Source organism: Centroberyx affinis, unplaced genomic scaffold (genome assembly GCF_046629955.1).
Source record: "Centroberyx affinis isolate AG114_WGS23_722 - 3 ecotype Tasmania unplaced genomic scaffold, CSIRO-AGI_Caff_v1 ptg003047l_1, whole genome shotgun sequence".
NCBI lineage: Eukaryota > Metazoa > Chordata > Actinopteri > Beryciformes > Berycidae > Centroberyx > Centroberyx affinis.
This window is the reverse complement of record NW_027281136.1, coordinates 13,021-33,667: the sequence shown is the minus strand read 5'-3', so window position 1 is coordinate 33,667 and position 20,647 is coordinate 13,021. Positions and strand designations below refer to the sequence as shown.

General features: G+C 41.3%; 1 protein-coding gene across 3 annotated transcripts; it reads left to right on the top strand.

Moving 5' to 3' along the window:
• Positions 1-1,449: 1,449 nt before the first annotated feature.
• LOC139659224 (mixed lineage kinase domain-like protein) lies at positions 1,450-19,298 on the top strand. Of its 3 annotated transcripts, XM_071537436.1 has the most exons (12): positions 1,474-1,540; positions 2,363-2,441; positions 6,880-7,333; positions 9,833-9,928; positions 11,733-11,910; positions 11,998-12,098; positions 12,881-13,016; positions 13,691-13,775; positions 15,317-15,462; positions 16,264-16,313; positions 18,161-18,301; positions 18,942-19,298. In XM_071537436.1, the coding sequence occupies exons 3-12, from the start codon at positions 6,886-6,888 to the stop codon at positions 18,986-18,988; spliced, it is 1,428 nt and encodes a 475-aa protein (XP_071393537.1). In that variant the 5' UTR covers positions 1,474-1,540; positions 2,363-2,441; positions 6,880-6,885; the 3' UTR covers positions 18,989-19,298. The 3 variants fall into 3 exon arrangements, with proteins under 3 accessions (XP_071393536.1, XP_071393537.1, XP_071393538.1); XM_071537435.1 differs by lacking the exon at positions 2,363-2,441 and having other exon boundaries at positions 1,450-1,540; XM_071537437.1 differs by lacking the exons at positions 1,474-1,540; positions 2,363-2,441 and adding an exon at positions 6,783-6,804.
• Positions 19,299-20,647: the final 1,349 nt, after the last annotated feature.

Sequence of the window (20,647 nt, the reverse complement as noted above, 5' to 3'; positions counted from 1 at the left end):
AATCCAGTTCCAAAGAAAAAAAGTCAGTTCCCGCACACACACACGGACAGGCAGGACAGGCATCGAGTGAAGTTTCAGTGCTGGGGTTAGATTGTCTTTCAGTCTCTCTCTCTCTCTCTCTATCTCTCTCTGTCTCTCTCTCTCTCTCTCTCTCTCTCTACCAAAATATAAAATACGATGTGTTTTCCATTTGATTTGTCAGTTGTTGTGCATATTATGTTTTTGTTTAGTTTGCACTTTAATACGGTTTTGGACCTGGCTCTGCACTCTCAACTGTTTTTTTAAGTGCCCTGTACTGATGTCCCTCTTACATTACTTTTGTAGCAGTAAGATTACATTAATTCTAGGCTGAGTTTTTCCGCATATCCTCATGCTAAAATCGACTGTAAATACACATTTTAAAGCTGATATTTAAAAAATATCAGCTTTAAAATGTTTCAGTTTAGGACAAACCAAAAACGAACTCATCAATACGGTTAGGGTTAGATGATTTTAGTTCAGGCTGTTTTACTGATTCATTATTGGAAGAAGACAGAATAATGTTCATCATTCACAAGACAAAAGCTTTCATTACAAAGATTATAGATATGATCATAAATATTTGCATTAAAAATTCATTCTGGTCCCGCTCATTTTTTCCAAGTTTAGAATATAATTAATGCACATGTACTTATGAGTCATGTCATTTTACATTTTACATTCTAAGATGAAATAAAGGGGTAACACTTTACAATAAGGGTCACTAAGTTAAGGGTTAGTTAATGCTTAATAAGCATTAACTAACCCTTAATGAACAGTTAAATAATGTGTAATTTACCAATGGTGTTCATGTTAACTAAGGTATTAATTTATACATTATTTAATAGTTTAAATAATGTATAAATTAATACCTTAGTTAACATGAACACCATTGGTAAATTATACATTAGTTAACTGTTAATTAAGGGTTAGTTAATGCTTATTAATTAGTTCAGACACAAATGAAGACGTTCAGGCAGCTGCTGCATGAAGCTTCAGCAGAATCAGTCAGAGAAGAAACTGATGTAGCAACACTGCTGTGAAGTGACTTGTGACGTCTTGTGAAACACTTCATGCTCCTCTGGTTTGGCCCCGTAAACTAGGAACTAGGAACAAATTCACCTTCCAACACACACTGTGACAAATGAATGTAGTTTACACCGGAGCCGGAGTCTGGTGCAGCCGACCGGGCGAGAAAATGAACTTTTACTTTAGCTTGTGCCAGAGGTGGGACTCGAGTCACATGACTTGGACTCGAGTCACAGTTTTAATCACTTGAGAGTTTTTGCCTGTGTCAGACTGTGCTTCAACTGCTCCGTTTCAACTGAGGGCCTTTAATTTTAAACAGGAACAGGAAGGACTGAAACTCCCCGAGGAACGGGAACAGGAAGTGGGAGGAGCTGAAAGGATATAAAGCTCAAACTTTAGTTTCATTTTGTCAGACGGAGAGAGACACAGCTTCACCTCAGCTTCAGCTCAGCTTCACCTCAGCTTCACCTCAGCTTCACCCTCTGACTGACAGGTAAAAACTCCTCCAGCTCTTTTCTCTCTGGCTGAAGCAGATGGAAACCGTTGAGCGGCTCGGGTTCCACTTCCTGGTCTGAGCTGACTGCTGCAGCTTTACAGCTTCTACAGACAGAGTGAGAGCAGGAATGGAAGGAGTTGGTTTTATGCAGTGTAGCTACAGCAGACAGAGACAGAGAGGCAGACAGGCAGACAGACAGGCAGAGAGACAGAGAGGCAGACAGAGAGGCAGACAGGCAGAGAGACAGACAGACAGACAGAGAGACAGAGAGGTAGGCAGAGAGACAGAGAGGCAGACAGACAGACAGGCAGGCAGGCAGGCAGGCAGGCAGGCGGGTCTTTCCTGCAGTTTTGCTGATAAGAAACATTTCCATGTAATTATCCAGTCACACCCAGAGGCTGAACACACACACACACACACACACACACACACACAGATTTCTTCTTCTGGGCAAGACGCCGCTTGAATCGTCTCGCTCTTCTTCTGTTTCCTTTCACCGTAAACATCACTTCTGGCTGTCTAGCTTCCTTCGGGCTCATGTTTAGGTTGAGTTTATATACTGTATACAGGGCTTAAAAAAACAGTTTGTACCAGAGTGCTGCACAGAAATCGTTTATAAAAGACGAATAATATGCGAATAAAAATGCAAGAAGAATAACAACACATAAGAGCAGAGAAAAAAAAAAAGTAGACACACACACACACACACACACACAGAGACACAGACACCTCATCAATCAAAGCAGTTCAGGTTGAGTTTATCTGCAGTTAGTTCAGTTTTAGCGTTTTCACAAAGGCTCATTTTAATTTTTTTTTCAGTTTAGGACAAACTTTAGTGTGATGGTAACCGAACCGCTCAGCTACAGAGGAGGAAAGTTACTCAGCACATTTACTAAAGGTCTGTACTTCACTTCTGACTCTTTACTGAGTTTTTCCATTCTGAGAGACTTCCTACTTCTCCTCCTCTGCATCTCAGAGGGAAATCTTCTTCTTTTTCCTCCTCTACATTTATCTGCCGGCTGGAGTTACTGGTTACTTTGCAGAATAAGGTTTTACATCAAAACAAACAATAAGCTTGTAAAATATGTTTCATTGTTAGAGTTTAAACTCCAACAGTATCTGGAGCAGTTAGACGACAACATTAAAATACTTCTGACAGGTTCATGCTTCAATAATTTAATTCTCTGACAGAATGAAGACTTTCACTTTTCATACTGCAGTACGTTTGCTAATACTTCTAGACTTTTACTGAAGTAAACCTTTGAATGCAGAACTTTTACTTTTACTGAAGTATTTTTCCATCATGGTGTTGATACTTTCACTGAAGTAAAGGATTTGAGGACTTTTTCCATTGCTGTCAGGTATTGAAGCAGTAATTAAAGATGAGAAAACAGTAATTTTAGTTGTAGTTGAAGTCATTTATGATGAATCAGGGTGTGTGTGTGTGTGTGTGTCTGTGTGGAGGCTGAAGCTGGAACATGACTCAGCTCTGTGGTTTATAATAATAATCTTTATTTATAGAGCACTTTTCAAAATCCACGTTGCAAAGTGCTTCACAAAGGCAGCAAAAATAAAAATAAAACAGACAAGTCATAAAATCATCGGGTTTTCGAAGAAAACAGATAAGAAACAATTTGGTGAATAAGAGCAATACAGTGTAATGAAAGACAGTTCAAAGGAAATTAAAACTCAAGTAAAATCAGGAAAGGCTCTCCGATAAAAGTCTGTTTTAAGAAGAGACTTAAAGGAGATCGCTGACTCAGCCGACCTGATTTCCTCGGGCAGATCGTTCCGGAGCCTCGGGGCGCGACTGCACACGCTCTGTCCGCTTTAGTCTTCAGTCCGGACTCTGGACCAGACAGAAGACCTCCGCTCTGCCCGAGGAGCTCAAAGTACAGACCGGCAGGTACGGCACTAAGAGGTCAGAGATGTAGCAGGGAGAGAGGCCATGAAGAGCCTGAAAGTAATCAGTAAAATCTTAAAATCTACTCTAAAACATACTGGGAGCCAGTGTAAAGAGGCTGAAACAGGAGTGATGTGATCACGTCTCCTGGTTCTGGCGGCTGAGTTCTGTGCAGTCTGGAGTGGATCAATAGATTTTTGGTTCAGGCGAGTAAAAAGGCTGCTGCAGTGATCCAGGCGTGATGAGATGAAGGCGTGTAAAATGGTCTCTGTGTCTTTAAAAGTTAAGATAGCTCGTAGTTTGGAAATATTTCTAAGATGATAAAAACATGGTTGCAGAAGCTTTGTGGTGTGCTGCTCAAAACTTCAAAACACCGAGATTCTTCTCTAGCTTCTCAGTCTTCTCCTCAGGTTTACTCCTCAGGTTTACTCCTCAGGTTTACTCCTCAGGTTTGACCCTTCGCTGTGTCGATCCTGTCTGGATGAACCACCAGCTGCTTTACTGATGATAACAGATTGTTATATCAGTCTGTAAGACTCTGGGAGTTTATTCTACAGAAATATACAGTGATCATGATTTTTACCTTTCCTGTATTAGTTTGATTACCTTTCCTTGGCATTGTTCCGCCAACTGCTGCTGTGGCACCTGAATTTCCCCAAGGAGATCAATTAAGTGCAATCTAATCTAATCTTATTTTATCATATTTTATGAATGCAACCTGCTACCAGTGAATCATCAAATTTGTATGTGAGCAGTGAGATTGAATGTTGGCATTTGAGTCTGAATTTTTATAAACTGAAATTGTATTTCCTTGTTTGTAAATCAGATTTTCAATATTCTGTTTCATTTTTAATTGAAACAGCTTCAAAATTATTATGTGTAGTACTAATTTGTAAACTGTACCCAGCATTTCAAAGCCACATATTCAAATTCAACTCTCCAGAGCTTTCAGACGTGGTTTGGCTCAGGACAGGCAGCAGCTTGCAGATAGAATCAAACCTGCTGCAGAAGCCCTGAGGGGAAAGACATTGTTGGGGGGGGGGGGGCCGTACATACAAATATGTAAGTTTTGTCTAATGTTTTTTTTCTTGCGTTTTTCTTAAGTGACCTACCAGGATGCCTTTCCTAACATCTTTACCTGCAAATTACTGACAAACACATTAAAACTCACTCTGGAAGTTTCAGTTCCTCCTCTGAAAGGATTTTCTTTCTTTCCGTCGGGTCGAAGCAGCAGAACTGGTTTCTGGTGTCGTGTCCTGAGGCAGCAGCAGGATGTTTCACTGACAGCCTCTGAGTTACAGACTGTGATGTTCAGCAGTGGAAGAAGTGTTCAGATCTTTGACTTAAGTAGAAGTAGCAATACAAAAGTACAAGTAAAAATCCTGCATTCAAAATGTTACTTAAGTCAAAGTACAAAAGTATTAGCATCAAAATATACTTAAAGTAGCAAAAGTAAAAGTAGTCATTATGCAGAATGGCCCATTTCAGAATCATATACATCATGTTATTGGACTATAATTATTGATGCATTAATGTGTTCATCACTTTAATGTTGCAGCTGGTAAAGGTGGAGCTAATTTTAATTTCTTTATATACTGCTGGGTAGCTTAACCTATAAAAATATATCATCATTTATTAGTTGATTTATAATTTGTATTAATAATCTAAATCTGCAAAGTAACTAGTAACTAAAGCTGTCAAATAAATGTAGTGGAGTAAAAAGTACAATATTTCCCTCTGAAATGTAGTGGAGTAGAAGTACAAAGTAGCATGAAATGGAAATACTCAAGTAAAGTACAAGTACCTCTAAATTGTACTTAAGTACAGTACTTGAGTAAATGTACTTAGTTACTTTCAAACACTGGCGATGTAATGATATATAACACCGTCCACATTAATTATTCAGCGGCTCGCTGCTTGCTCAGATCAGACCAGATCAGACCAGATCAGACCAGATCAGCTGGAGAACCACTGAAGACTGAAGAGACTTTCTCATGGGAAATGTTTCACTTCATTTCACAGTTCAATTCAGTTCAATTCAGTTCAGTTCATTTAAACTGGGTCCTATCATGTCTAGTCTAGTTCAGTTCAGTCCAGTCCACAGCACAGGTGTCAAGTGTGCTGTCCTGTCCTGTCTAGTCTAGTCTAGTCTAGTCTAGTCTAGTCTAGTCTAGTCTAGTTCAGTTCAGTTCAGTTCAGTTCAGTTCAGTTCAGTCCAGTCCAGTCCAGTCTAGTCCAGTTCAGTCCAGTTCAGTTCAGACGCTTCCGCAAAATTCAGTGTCGCAGGCTGTTAGACTCTTAGTTGTTCCAGACCTCGGTCCAGTGGTAGAAGATCAGCTCTAATGGAAACTGAACAGACAGAGAGCTGATTGGTCATGTGGTGTTGAGATTAGGGTTGCAAAATTCCGGGAATTTTCAAAGTTGGAAACTTTCCATGGGAATTAACGGGAATTTATGGGAATTTATGGGAATTAACGGGAATTTATGGGAATAAACGGGAATAAACCAGGAATTTACTAAATTGAAGGTATGCTCTTAATAGGGAACTTAAATATAGTTGGGGAAAATATATTTTAGCATAATCCTGACTAAAACAACCAGATATCATGCAAGTACAGTTGAATATCTATGCTATTCCTCAATCACATGCACATAGCACACTGCTTACTGCAGGGCTACAGAGGCCACGCCCCCTACATGCCTACATGCACTGTGCATTCCTGTGCATTTTTGTTAATTTTTGAATGGGTTGGGTCGGGGGGATGAGTAATATTTAACTCAACATTCATGTTTTTGTTCTTCAATGAAAGAATTGATTGTTCAATAAAATATTTAACACTTGATAAAGTTCTACTTACAAATAAATCTGTTTTAATTGTATTATTTTGGATGGATGTCTGCTTATAACAAAACAAATATTTATGCTTGGATATGATACCTTTCCATTAAATTACCCTCAATTCCCAGTTAATTCCCATAAATTCCCATTAATTCCCATAAATTCCCATAAATTCCCATAATTCCCATGGAAAGTTTCCAATTTGGAATATTTCCAAAATTCCCCAGCTTAACTTCCCATGGAAATTTACCGGAAACTTTCCGGAAATTTACCGGAAATTTTCCACCCCTTTGCAACCCTAGTTGAGATCATCAGATCAAATGATTAAAGTGCGTAGAATGTGAACAGGCAGATCTCAGGTCCCATTCAGGTCCAGTCGGGAAAATGTGAAACCAGTTGGTGATGAGGCATGGAAGAAATTATTAACTTTTGGTGGAAATCTGACATGTGGAACTATATCTGGACAGCTGCAGAGTGCTGGAGGAGGGAGGAGCTGCTGAGGGACAGAGAGTTTCAACTGTAATTATTTCATATTCAGCTTCATTCGTTAATTGATTCCGTCCCGTTCTGTGCTAACTGTCTCTGTCTCTCCAGCCCGTCATGGACTTCATCGATCCCATCCTGTCCGTAGCGACGACCATCTACACCCTGAGTCAGGAGGTGAAGGCCAATAAGAAGCGCTGTCAGCGTGTGGCGGGGCGCGTCGGAGCGCTGAGGGAGCTGGTGGAGTCGGTGAGGCGGCGGGGTCCGGGCCGGACCTCCGCCGACGTGGACCGAGCGCTGGAGGAGCTCCACGTCACCCTGACGTCGGCCCAGGAGCTGATCAGGAAGTTCACCTCGGCCAACCTGTTCCGCCGCATGCTGAAGTCCTACAGCCACGGAGACGACTTCGGCAGCGTGAACGAACGCCTCAACGACGCCTTCCAGGTGCTGTCCGGCTTCCTGCAGCTGGAGCAGGACGACCTGCTGTACAAGGTGTTCGAGATGTCGTGCAGACAGGAGGAGGACAGGGTGGACGGCAGGGAGGACGAGGCGGAGCTGATGAAAAGTGAGGGACGCCCTTTCCTCTTCCTCTGGGTGCAGTATGCGGAGCGACATCAGAGGCGGTAGCTGGGCGTAGATACGAGCGGCGTGACGTTTCAAATAGGCCACACCCACAAAGCGCGGTACGAGAGATCTCCCTGCAATTCAAGTGATGTCAGGTCTTACTTTGTGACGGGAACGCGTCACGACTCACGTCCCGGGAGTTCACGTTCACGAGCTTTATGGCTAAAAACTGGAGAACGTTTCCTCAACTGTTTCCACACACTGCAGCCTTCTAGAGTCATTCCTATGTTCCCAGGGTCCTGTGTTCCCCAGATTTATATGGCACATAATGGGAACATGACAAAGGGTCCTATGTTCCCCAGTTCTAAGGTTTGGGTTAGGTTGGTTGCTTGTAGATATTTACCCAGAGCCCTGACCACAACTGTTTCAAAGAACAGAAGGGCTTTGGGTTAAAGACCTTCAAAATCAAATAAAATGATAACCATTGGTTTTGTTGTGTTTATACAGCTGTTTTGAAGCCTTGTTCCAATAAAAAAAAACTGGATAATATTTATAATTATATATTTTAACTTATATATTATACATATATTTTAATATTTTAACTTGAAATGGGTCAAATTTGACCCGAACACAATAGGAGGGTTAATGTGTGTTAACAGAATATTGAACTGGGGAACTTAGGACCCTGGGAACATAGAACCCTGGGAACTTAGGACCCTGGGAACATAGAACCCTGGGAACTTAGGACCCTGGGAACATAGAACCCTGGGAACATAGGACCCTGGGAACATAGATACGCTCCCCCTTCTAGGCTAACGTTAGCAATCGAGCTAGCGATAGCCTAGCTAGCAAGCAATCTTTGGCTATTTCAGTGGATTCTGAATGTGAACACCACAGGAAACCGAATGCTGCAGCACTTTAGTTATCAAGGCATATCCACGTCTTTTAAATTTGCACTTGTGGTTCATTTTCGGCTTTATTTATAAATTTATTCCGTTCTCGTGCGACTCTGCGCTCTGTTCAGCCATGTTGGAAAGAGCGATGATGTCACAACTCGACCGATTCCTGCCGCAGCTGCAATCCTGATTCCTCCAAGGAGGTTCTGTATTAACTATATTAATTAATATTGATTCCTCCGACTGGATCATCGACAGAATCGGGAGTTCATGTGGCTCTTCCTGCTGGAAACTCCTTCAGACCGTAAATCCGACAGCACCTGAACGCAGCATATCCCGCTCAAACAAAAAAAAATCTAAATTTTTTGCGGTTGCTTTTTCTGTGTTCTGTGTGAAATGTATTTGGTGTTAATCGCCCAAAACACTTTCACATCTGTCAAACAACTACCTGATCATTATAATTTAATTATCTGGAAGTCATAAGATGCTAACAAGCTAGCAAACATCCGTACAAGAGAGGAGTCATGTTCGCATTTTGACGCTACAAATTATTTACACCACATACGTTTCACATTAGAACACAGGAAAATCAAACACAGAAAAACACATCACTGTTCTTAGCCCGCTCCACGCTCAGGTCTCTTCTTCTTCGTCAGTTATTTTGAACTCCCAGTTCCCTCTCAAGCTGAAGTTAATTTCAAAATAAAAGCCCCGTGAGGCTGCCACAAAAAACACGGTTGTGAGTGGTGAAATCTCCCTAATTAATGATTCAGCAAAATGTTTAAGGGACAAAGCAGGCTGTTTCATGACTGTCTTATGATTTGGGGATAGTGCTAACCGGGAGAGATGAAATATCAGAACAATATAGTTGCAGGAGATATCTCATCCTGCATACGCTTAATTATTCACACGTACAAAAAAATTGCATTAGACACGTCATTTCAAACAAAAACAGTGATTAACCGACCTACAACAACGTCGGATTGAGTCATTAAAATTAGCCGACAGAAAAAGATAGTAGTGGCACCGTCCTGACAGAGGAGGTAAAGAGCAATTAAAAAAAAACGATGATGAAGAAGAACGTTGGGCTGCATCATTAGAATGAGAGAAGAAGAAGAGACCTGAGTGTGGAAGTTTGCAGGTTTTGGTGGTGAATCATGAGCTTAGTGTGTTCAGTGAAGTGACAGATCTGCCTGAGACCTTCTGCATGTCAGAGGCTGACTGGGTTCAGTGTGTGTGTGTGTGTTTCAGTTCTGGTTCAGTGTGTGTGTGTGTGTGTGTGTGTTTCAGTTCTGGTTCAGTGTGTGATGTGTGTGTGTGTGTGTGTGTGTGTGTTTCAGTTCTGGTTCAGTGTGTGTGTGTGTGTGTGTGTGTGTTTCAGTTCTGGTTCAGTGTGTGATGTGTGTGTGTGTGTGTGTGTGTGTGTTTCAGTTCTGGTTCAGTGTGTGATGTGTGTGTGTGTGTGTGTTTCAGTTCTGGTTCAGTGTGTGATGTGTGTGTGTGTGTGTGTTTCAGTTCTGGTTCAGTGTGTGTGTGTGTGTGTGTGTTTCAGTTCTGGTTCAGTGTGTGATGTGTGTGTGTGTGTGTGTGTGTGTGTGTTTCAGTTCTGCCTGAGTGGATGAAGAGAATGGAGGAGAAAGCCGACAAGACACAGAAAGACGTCCAAGACATCAAGAACATGGAGAAGATGGTGGAGATCAGTGAGTGAACTACAACACTTTACTAGTAGTGGTGATAGTGGTAGTAGTATCAGTAGTAGTAGTAGTAGTAGTAAGTGTAGTAGTAGTAGTAGTAGTAGCAGTAGTATCAGTAGTAGTAGTAGTAACAGTAGTAGTAGTAAGGGTAGTAGTAGTAGTAGTAGTAACAGTAGTAGTAGTAGTAGTAAGAGTAGTAGTAGTAGTAGTAGTAACAGTAGTAGTAGTAGTAGTAGTATCAGTAGTAGCAGTAGTATCAGTAGTAGTAGTAGTAACAGTAGTAGTAGTAGTAGTAGTAGTAGTAGTAGTAACAGTAGTAGTAGTAGTAGTAGTAGTAGTAACAGTAGTAGTAGAAGTAGTAGTAGTAACAGTAGTAGTAGTAGTAGTAGTAACAGTAGTAGCGGTAGTAACAGTAGTAGTAGTAGTTGTACTGCTACAGTAATAGTAACAATATTTGTGTTATTAAGATTATTTATCTATCTGTTTTTTTTTTTTTATGTATTTCTGTGTCTCTTTATCATCTTTTCAATCAAACTAAAGTTGTGTGTTTTTCTCTCGGAGCCAGCAGAGCCAGCAGAGACAGTGAGTCTGATCGCTTCGCTCTGACTCCTGCTGCTTCTCTCTGTTTCATTTCTGTCTCAGTTATTATTCACACAAAGTCACATTATCTGGGATAGAACAGACATTAAGATGGACAACAATAACATTTCCTCTGTGGGGAAACCGGGTGTTAAAATCAATCCTTAAACCTAGGGCTGGGCGATAATTCAATATTATCGTTTATCGTCTTTCAGTGGAATCATATTGTGATGATATGAAGATATTTTAATATCGTGACACATTTCTGCTGTCTGAATTGATGATGACAAGCAAATTTTACTTAAAAACTCTGATAAAATTAGGTATATGGAATGAGGAATATTTCTGTTTTGTTTGACATCACACCTAACATTACCATTCGGTTCAATGAGATGAACATTAATTTGATTATTCAACGTGATTTTGCATACATGAACCATATCATGATATATATTGATATTGAGAAAAATCCTTATGATTATCATGATATTGATTTCAACCATATCACCCAGCCCTAAGAAATACTTGTATTTTTTCATTGGCTGTCTGGTGTGCATGGTGGTTTGCTGTGATCACATCATGTTAATCCTGTGTTTCAGTATAATTTTCTGTCACAGCAAATGGATTTCAGGCTTCATGTTTGACATCATCAAGCTGCTACAGCTCAGCATCAGTCCAACTGCACTGACATTTACATTTTACTCATTTAGCTGATGCTCTCATCCAGAGTGACTGTAGCAAACGATAGTGTAATAACTTGTCAAAATGAAATAAAATTTCCCAAGAAAGCCGTGTAATAAAATATAATAATTGTCCATCAATGTAATGATGCAATTCATTATCAGTAAAAAAAATATATATCAGGCTTAATAACCTTTTTGACTCATTTAGAGACATTTTTTTGACATGACAAGATAACACAAGATCCGTCAGTTCTTACAGCATCAGTTGCTTCAGTGAGCGAGCGGGTAGCAGCTCGGTGTCTTCAGAGACGCCGACAGGTCACATGGCTGTTGATGGCCTATGGGGATCAAACCTGTGACCTTTCCATAACGGGGCGTTCTCTCAAACCAGTCGGCCTCGCTGCTGACCCGAACCGAGCGGTCGGGGTGAATCACGAGCCTGACAGACCTGCCACACGTCACACCGCCTGTCGGAGAGTCACGTAAGAAAGACTCATCGGTCACGTGTGTTTCTCTCTCCATATCAGTGACTTCATGTGTCTTCACAGTAAAGAAGCCCAGCGCCTTCAGCGAGGGCATCCGAGAGATCAGACGGCAGGATCTGATCTACGATATTCCCAAGACGCCCTTCTTCAAAACCTCCACCTCCGAGGTTTACAGAGGAGAGTACCACCGCTTCACTGTGGCCATCAAGAGATACATCGACCCGCTCAGCACCTGTCCCAAGTCCGTTCACTTCTGTTGGTGAAGTGTTAAGTTCTGTTGGTGAAGTGTTAACTTTTACTGAAAATTTTTCCATTTTCTTTCTCAAAGAGCGGTGCGGGAGATTTTCTTGAAGGAAGTTGAAACCATGAGACGTTTTGAGTCGCCCAACATCCTGCGAATGTTTGGCATCTGTGTTCAGGATGAGAACGGTGAGTCCAGTCCAGTTTCCAATCCAATATCCAATATATCCAATATATCATTGTTAATTACTAGTGCTGCCTTGGTCTAATGACTGTAAACCAATGAGAGCCTGGTGGAGATGATTGGTCTCCTCTATCTCACACCAGTAGTATTGTTAGTTCTAGTGTTTCTCCACAGTAGAATAGAATAGAATAGAATAGAATAGAATAGAAAGCCTTTATTAGGAAATTACGAACGAAATTAGGAGCGCTACTCCTGATCAGTGCAATTAAAAGACACAAAACAGAAACAAAACAAAACAACCTCAGCAAACAAGCATCCACTGTCAACAACACAGGTTCTAAAATAAGTAAAATAAATAAATAAATACAATGTAATTTTGCACTAGAATAAATGTACTTATTGCACTAGTATGAAAGTAATTATTGCACTAGAATAAATGTAATTATTGCACTATATCCAGTAGATTGCCCTAGAAAGACAGTCATCATATTGCACGTGACGGGTCATTCAATGCTTGTTGGAGTTAAGTGTGCTTATGGCCCAGGGAAAGAAACTGTTCTTAAATCTGGTGGTTAAGACTACATTTCCCATCAGCCCCGGTGCTCCCTCTGGAGACAATACTGTCTGTGGGTCCGAGAACCACAGGAGGAAGAGAGGAATTATATAGAGGAACCAAATCAATGAACTGATCCTTTAATGTGGTAATGATTTATTGATGTCAAGACGATATAGTGTATGCAGCAGCTTTAAGTTACGATGTGTGGTGTGTCCTCCCTGCTGCCTGAAGGACCAAACCCTGAGTTCCTCATCATCATGGAGTACTGTGAGATGGGAAGCCTCCGGCAGGTTCTGGACTCGTCCTGCGAACTGTCCTGGAGAAGGAAGGCTCGCATGAGTCTGGACGCAGCGCAGGGACTCTACCGGTCAGTCTGCTTTATTTGCACATTTAAATGATATGTGAAATGATAAAACAAAGAAAGAACAGGGGAAAAAATACACATTATGTAGGTGGGATTAAAACATCTGTGGGATTTAAAATAAAATAAATAAGATAAAGCATCTCTCCTCAAAATCAGTGAAAGATACATTTTAGTGCTGGAATGCTGTTGAAAATGATAAAACATAGAAAGTAGAGAAAAACAATTACAAACTGTGAAGGTGAGACAAAAAATTGAGACTTGAAATTAAAAATAAAGTTAAGTTAACCTGACAATAAAAAATACACCATCTCTCATCTGAGAGAGAGATTATATAAATGATCAATGTGTTAATATGCCCTCATCGCTCAGACTGAAATGATAAAACAGAAAGAAGAGAGAACAGAAATAAGTGCAAGTAAGATGAAGAAAAAAACAAAAACAAAACTGTGGGACTTAAAAACATAATAAAATAAATTCAAATCCAAAACATATCACCTCAAATTCTGAGAGAGATGATATAGATATATAATATTGCTGCTTGGTTGATCCACAATATATGGAGATTTAATTTTTATCCATTTTGAATAGTGTGAGTGTGTTTTCTCTGTGTTGAACCACATGTTGTATCTGTGCCACAGTATATTACTGTCACTGTGACAGATGATCTGTGTCCTCAGGCTGCACCAGACTGAGGAGAAATCCAAAGTTCATGGATGCATCAACAGCAGCAAGTTCCTGGTGGCTGAAGGCTTCATGGTGAAGGTGCTGCAGCTTCTCCTTTACTCTTTACAAACTTTTCTCATGTATCAGGTTTTTTTAAATGCATTTAATTACATTCTGTCAAATATCACTATTTTGCAAGCAAAGGTGTGGAGACAAGTAGATACACATCAAACCATCCAGCTGAGTCTCATGATGGAGGAACAGTGTGAACTGTGTGTTAGTGAATAAAGTGTAAATGTGTCTGAAGCAGCTGAGTCAGCTTGTTGTGGTGTGGCTGTAGATCCATTCAGTAACGTTCTCAGTAAAAGTGAATAGTGTGATAAGGTGGATTTGTTTCCAAATGTAGGTTACTGTGACACAGTAAACTGTCTTCCAAGACTTCCTCTTCCTGAGCCGGTCATTGTTTACAGTCCGATTAGCGACTTGAGACGCGAGAACGGAGTCGGAGCGGAGAGACAACGTCTCATATGCAGATATCTGTTTATAGAGATTAGCCCAAATGTCGTCCGGACCTAAAAAACTTGTGAAACAATCTGGTCGTAGACGTCGTCTCTCAACTCCGACTCCGTTCTCGTGTCTCAAGTTGCTAATCGGACTGTAAACAATGACCGGTGCACGGAACAGGAAGTCTTGGCCCGGATGTCCTCTGGCTACACCGGAAACCCCCAAATATTGGCCGTCACCCCCAGAGTCTGATCGCGGTCAGACCGATAGACGATGGGTTCAGAGGTTGAGTTTGCGTAGACCATACAAACGTTGTTTCTCTCGGTTGAAAAATGATCGGTCCAATGAGCGCCGGGGGGGGGGCTAACGATTAGCCAATCAGAGCCACAGGGGCGGGACTAACGCCGTCGTCAAGCTGTTGTCAAGCTGTGAGCCGGAACCAAGGAGGAGTAATAACAACAATGGAGACGCTATAGACAAGATGGACGCTGCTATCCAGGCTGTTCTGAATCCATTAAAAGTACCAATTACTTTGAAATCCGAAATACTTTGTTTTTACTTGGCTCCGTGTCAAAGATGCTCTATACTTTCTGAACCGTCTCTGGTGTCGTCATGGTTACGCATCAGCGTCCACTTAAAATGACGTTAGATTCAGGCGGATACGTCGGGCTCTAGTGATCAGTTAGGGAAAATCGAATCCCCCTCCCCCACGGAAATCTGTTAGAGTGGAGTCAATGAAGACTGAAGATGGAGACGGAGTGGAACCAGTTCACACTTATCACACCAATCTACAGATTCTCCCTTTACAGCATGTGACTGATTTGACAGAGTAAGGAGAGACATCAAAACACATCATCTGCAATTTTACTATATGGTGGTTTTTATAGTTACTACTGTGTGATAAGTGATATGCCTTAATGGATTGTGCTCAGTTCATCATGTGCTGGATATCCCACTTTAGGGTTTTCAGCTGGCAGATTGGAGTCTTTAATTTGCCCAAACTTATGGATGTTAGTGTCCGTGTGGATTAGTGATCTGTCCAGGATGTCTCCCTGCCTTCCACCCAGTGCATGCTGGGATCGAATAAGCGTGCAGAGACAGTGAATGAACTGTAGATGTGTGTGTGTTTGGTGCAGCTGGGCGGGTTGGAGCTGGCCAAAACAGAGACGTCTCTGAGGAAGAAGCCGGCGGGGAAGAGCCGGATCAGCTCTCTGTGCTACAGCTCTCCTCAGCAGCTCAGCGACATCAACCAGGTCTACAGCAAGCAGTGTGAGATGTACAGGTCAGAACTTACTTCATAGAGATATAACAAGTGTTATATCTCTATGACTTACTTCATGTCACCAAACACTCTGCAGAGTCACACATCTGCTGCTCCAGAGGTGGGGACTCGAGTCACATGACTTGGACTGGAGTCCCAGTTTTAATTGCTTGAGACTTGACTTGATGCATGAAGAGAAGACTTGAGCCTTGTCTTGACTTGACTTGGGTTCTGGTGACTTGGGACTTGACTCTGACTTGTACTCTGATGACTTGAAAAGGTTTCTAAAGTCTTGACTTGAGATCTTGTGTTTGTGTAAATGACTTAGATTGAAAGTGATGAGATTTGTTCCAGCAGACGACTGAATTTAAATTCTGTTTTCTGAATTTGTATGGAATGATTGAATTTATTGAAGTTGAAACTGATTATAGAAATCAAACTTATGATGCTCTTACCGAGTTTTTATCCTATTAAAACCATATCGCATTGAAAAGTCCTAGATATTTAGTTTTCTTTAAGATATTAAATTGATACTGGACTCTTGATTTGTTCTGACTTGACTTGCTGTTCTACATTTAGACTTGAGACTTGACATTAATGACTTGGACTTGACTTGAGACTTGACTTGAGACTTGACTTGAGACTTTGGCCCTCAAGACTTGAGACTGACTTGGGACTTGAGCACAGTTGACTTGGTCACACCTCTGTGCTTCTCTAGTCTCTAGGCTGCCGACAGTTGAATGGATGGACAAATGAATGAATGAGTGAATAAATCAATGAATTAATTAATCAAACAGTCCTTGTGGAAATATTGTCTTTCAGCTTCGGGATCGTCTTGTGGGAAATTGCGACTCGTAAGAAACCGTTTGAAGGTTTGTATCAGCATCCACACACCGGCAGGAACATCTGTCTTCCTCTGCCGCTCGGGGAGGATCCTGATCAGGGGCAAAAACTTTGGGTCAGGTCACATGACCAGCTTAGTAGATCAGATGCTAATTTGCCACGCCCCCTTTTCAGTACAACGCAGAGTCAATTGGAGTTTGGATCTAAGACCTGAACCTGGAGATCTGAAAGCAAACTTGAGCGTCTTCATCTGAATGAGACAAATCATTCTGAGGTGCAATTTGTTGCGTGCATATTACATTAGCCATATATTGATTTCTTAGAAAAGGATGAACAAAGCATCTATACATATTGAAGAGTATAAAGAAACTGACATTTCTATCCTTTGTCAGAGAATATCCTGCAGCCCACTGAGTGCTGAAGGTTTTCTCTCCAGACAGTCTGAATAAAGAATCCACAGAAGACTTCTGAACCTTTGCTCATTCATTTTGACCCACAAGGGTGAAGCTCATTTTCCCCTACAATCCAAACTTCCATTGACTCTGCATTGTACTGAAAAGGGGGCGTGGCAAATTAGCATCCAAGTCAGTCATGTGACCTGACCCAGCTGACCTGGCAGCTCTGGCTCTGGGACCGAGTCTAACGTTTTGCCTCTGATCACAGTACAGACAGATTTCACCTCTGAAAACAGGCCACATCCTCCTTTAAGGAATCGTTAAACCAATATTCCACTGAGTTTGAACATGAAAAGCAAATATATAAAATATAATCTACTGACCAAGATCAGATGCAGCTGGAAGAGTTTGTAGAGTTCAGATTTTTACTTCCCATTCATTTGAATGGAAACTGACATTGAACACGTTGGAGAACAGATCCAGCATCAGATCCTGCTGCTGTGAGTCCAGCTGACTGTTGGTCCGACGCTTCAGAACAGAATTTCACTTGCTGCTTGGGAGACTTACTACTAATGTTAGTGTAAATCAAGAATAGAAATGCAAAATGAGGACGGAGCAGTTGCTGCTTTATTGTCTTCCAGCAGGATCTGATGTTGAATCTGTTCACCAACGTGTTCAGTGTCAGTTTTCAGGAGATTTTCTCCTCATTCAAACTCTACAGACTGGTCCAGCTGCATCTGATCTTGGTGAGAAGTTTATATTCTGGTTTTCAGATAAATAACCTCCATGTTAAAAGTAAGTGGAATATTGCTTTAAAGGATAAGGCTGGTGTTTTTTAATGCATTGCTTACCATCAACAAATCCTATGAAAATAACATCAACAATGTGTTTGCTCTCCTCCCATTACTTTCCGTCTTCCCATGTTCCGTTTTTAGCCGTCAACCCAGAAGTCATTGGCTCCAACTGTAAGATAAAAACCTTTAAATTCAGCTCACAGAGACATAGTTTACATTTTAAAAATTGCTAAGTGTTACCATGAAAAGTCAGGCTGTTTAGTTTTTACCAAATCAAATTCAAATGAGAACAAATTCTTCATTACGCCGGGGACTATTTTCTGTGCTATGGAACTACTTTCCTGAGATGGAAAACGTGTTTACAGTCGGCTTATTAAGTTGTTTGAGGAAAAAGTCGACTGGCCCGGTGCATGGTGATGATGAAATATATAATAAAAATTTTTAAATTATAAAATTATAAAATATATGGCTCTGTGACGGATTTTTAATCGTTTTTTAATACAATGGAGTTCTATGGCTGCTGGGACAAGAGGCTTTACTGGGACCCGGCTACATGGACCAGACTTGCTGGCAAAACAAAATCATTGTTGATTTTGTTATTTTCATAGGATTTGTTGATGGTAAGAAATGCATTAAAAACAGCAGCCTGGTCCTTTAAGCGTTAGGCTCTGCCTCCTCTGTCTGCAGGTTGTTCAGGTCAGCAGATCCTTCAGAAGGTTTGTAAGGAGAAAGTCCAGGAGCCGCTTCCCGCAGACTGTCCTGAGAGTCTGGCTCAGCTGATCCAGGCCTGCCGAGCCTTCGACTGTTTCCAGAGACCGTCAGCTGGAGGTGCGGCTTCACTTTACATTTAGTTCAAGTTCAGTCTGTTTCTTTGTCAGATACACAGCAGACTCAGGGCAAACTGGCTCTTTACTGACTCTCTTATCCTTATCTGGTGTCTCCACACCTCTGATTGTTTTACATGGAGGTGTGGAGACCCCAGATAAGGATAAGTATGGATAAGTAAGTATGGATGCTGGATAAATTCCAGCAGAACAGCCGGTTAGAAAAGGGCGGAGCCTCTGTGTGCTGTCGTGCTTCAAACCAATCAAACCGCTCTAGAGGCGGAGCCATGTCAGTCTCTTATACATTTCTCTCTCCCATAATGCATCACTGGCTGTCCGCTCAGTCTGATGTGGAGACAGAAGCCAGTCTGGAGTTTCTTCTGAACTGAAACAGGAGACTTGTTTCTACTGGACAGAGAGCGGAGGCGTGTCGTGTCCTGAGCCAATCAAACGGCTCCTTTAGATCCACATGGTCTCTGATCCAACATTTTCTGATCTGTAGTTCTCCACACCTCCGTTAGTTTGAGACGGAGGAGTGGAGGAGTGAGATTACTCTTATTATTTTATTTTATTATATCTAGAGATGGTGATAAACAGCTGGAACAGTAACAGTAACAGTAACAGATGATGTCTCTCCTCCACAGTTCTGGTGGATAACCTGCGCAGGGTGGTGCAGAAGTTAGAGGACTGAAGCTCCTCCTCCTCCTGTCTGTCTGTCTGTCTGTCTGTCTGCCTGTCTGTCTGTCTGCCTGCCTGTCTGTCTGTCTGTCTGTCTGTCTGCCTGCCTGTCTGTCTGTCTGTCTGTCTGTCTGCTTGTCTGTCTGCCTGTCTGCCTGTCTGCCTGTCTGTCTGCCTGTCTGTCTGTCTGTCCCTCACTTCTGGATCTGATCGTCTGAATGAAACCCGTCTGGAACCTGCTGGGTTTACACTTTAAAAGGTTAAAAGCCGTGAGGTGGATGTAGTTTTTATTCCATGTCACTGTGACTGTCTGCCATGAGACTGGGTGGGGGTGGGTGGGGGTGGGTGGAGGGGGTGGAGGGGGTGGAGGGGGTGGGGGTTCACACCAGTTGTGGGTGTGAAGAAACTGGTGTGAAGCTCTTCACTACATGATATTATTGATGTAGAAAAACACATTGTGAGAACAGATTTAGCTCAGCTGTCTGTGGCTCATTAGCATTACACATGAATTAATTAAGATTCAAGGAAACTTTATTGTCCATTATTGCAAACAACATGTACTGTATTTTTCTTTGGCTTGTGCAGAGAGACAGCGATCAGAAACAAAGTTAAAAACCAAAGTGAAATCAGATCAGCCTGAAACATGCTGAGCCTCTCTCTGTACTGATACTGCAGCTGATTGAATGATTGCTGAATGATTGATTACAACAATTAATTAACATTTTACAGTCTGACAGACAGATATGTTGCTCAATGTAGTTAAAATCTGGACTGGCCAAGAAAATCTTTGTTAAAACCTGGTTCACTGATCTCAAACATGTTTGGATGGCTTTTTATTAATGTCTTACAATATGAAAATGATATTAACAAACCACCATTAAAGAATGATGACAAACTACCTTTGCTTCTGGCTTCTGTGTGAACTCCTGCTGTTTGGAGAAGAAGAAATGTGTTCAGCAGAGAGACCGGGACCAAACTGCCACTTCTCATCTGGAACAGTTACATCTACACAGAGGTGGAAGAAGTACTCAGATCTTTTACTTACAGTTTTTCTCAGTCACTTTGGTTCATTTCTCAGATCAGAATTGAAATTCTCAAAAGTACTTGTTCAACCTCCACATCATCTAGTCACTTGTGCACATCATAAAAGCAGTTTCTCATTCTTTTGAACAAATTGCAAATGCTTTCGCACATTCATGCAAATGATTATGTACAATTGTCTGCTGTTTCCTACATTATCAATTGCTTATGTCATGTTGATCAAAATGTATTATACTGGTTCTCTGTTGAATAGTCTTACTCCCCAGAACATCTAGGCATTAGTTCATTGCATAAGTCTTTACATGCAAAATGGTTGAACCAGTTGTCATAATCTGTCAAGCATATTTTCTATACATTTCTATTAGACTTTTTTTGTAAATGTGTCCTGAATTGATGAATTGCTCTCAGGTGAATCTTGACTTGATTCTCACTAATGAAGGGGAATGTGTGAAGCGTTAGATCAACCGATGATCAACCAGTTCTCTAAAATAGCTCAGAGGTGCATCTCATGAACCTTCAGTTGGTGAGTATATACAGACAGAGCACAACACAGTGTTACAGGACAGGAACGTTAGGTATAGACAGACTGCACTGTAATTCCCCATACAGTGCTGCATGTACAGTTCTGCCT

What these genes read in the sequence shown, in the direction of transcription:
- LOC139659224 (XM_071537435.1), top strand. Translation starts at nt 6,886, where the DNA reads ATGGACTTCATCGATCCCATCCTGTCCGTAGCGACGACCATCTACACC. An exon ending in CTGAAGGCTTCATGGTGAAG is followed by an intron (nt 13,776 to 15,316) that starts GTGCTGCAGCTT and finishes TGTTTGGTGCAG; the next exon opens with CTGGGCGGGTTGGAGCTGGC. An exon ending in TCGTAAGAAACCGTTTGAAG is followed by an intron (nt 16,314 to 18,160) that starts GTTTGTATCAGC and finishes CTCTGTCTGCAG; the next exon opens with GTTGTTCAGGTCAGCAGATC.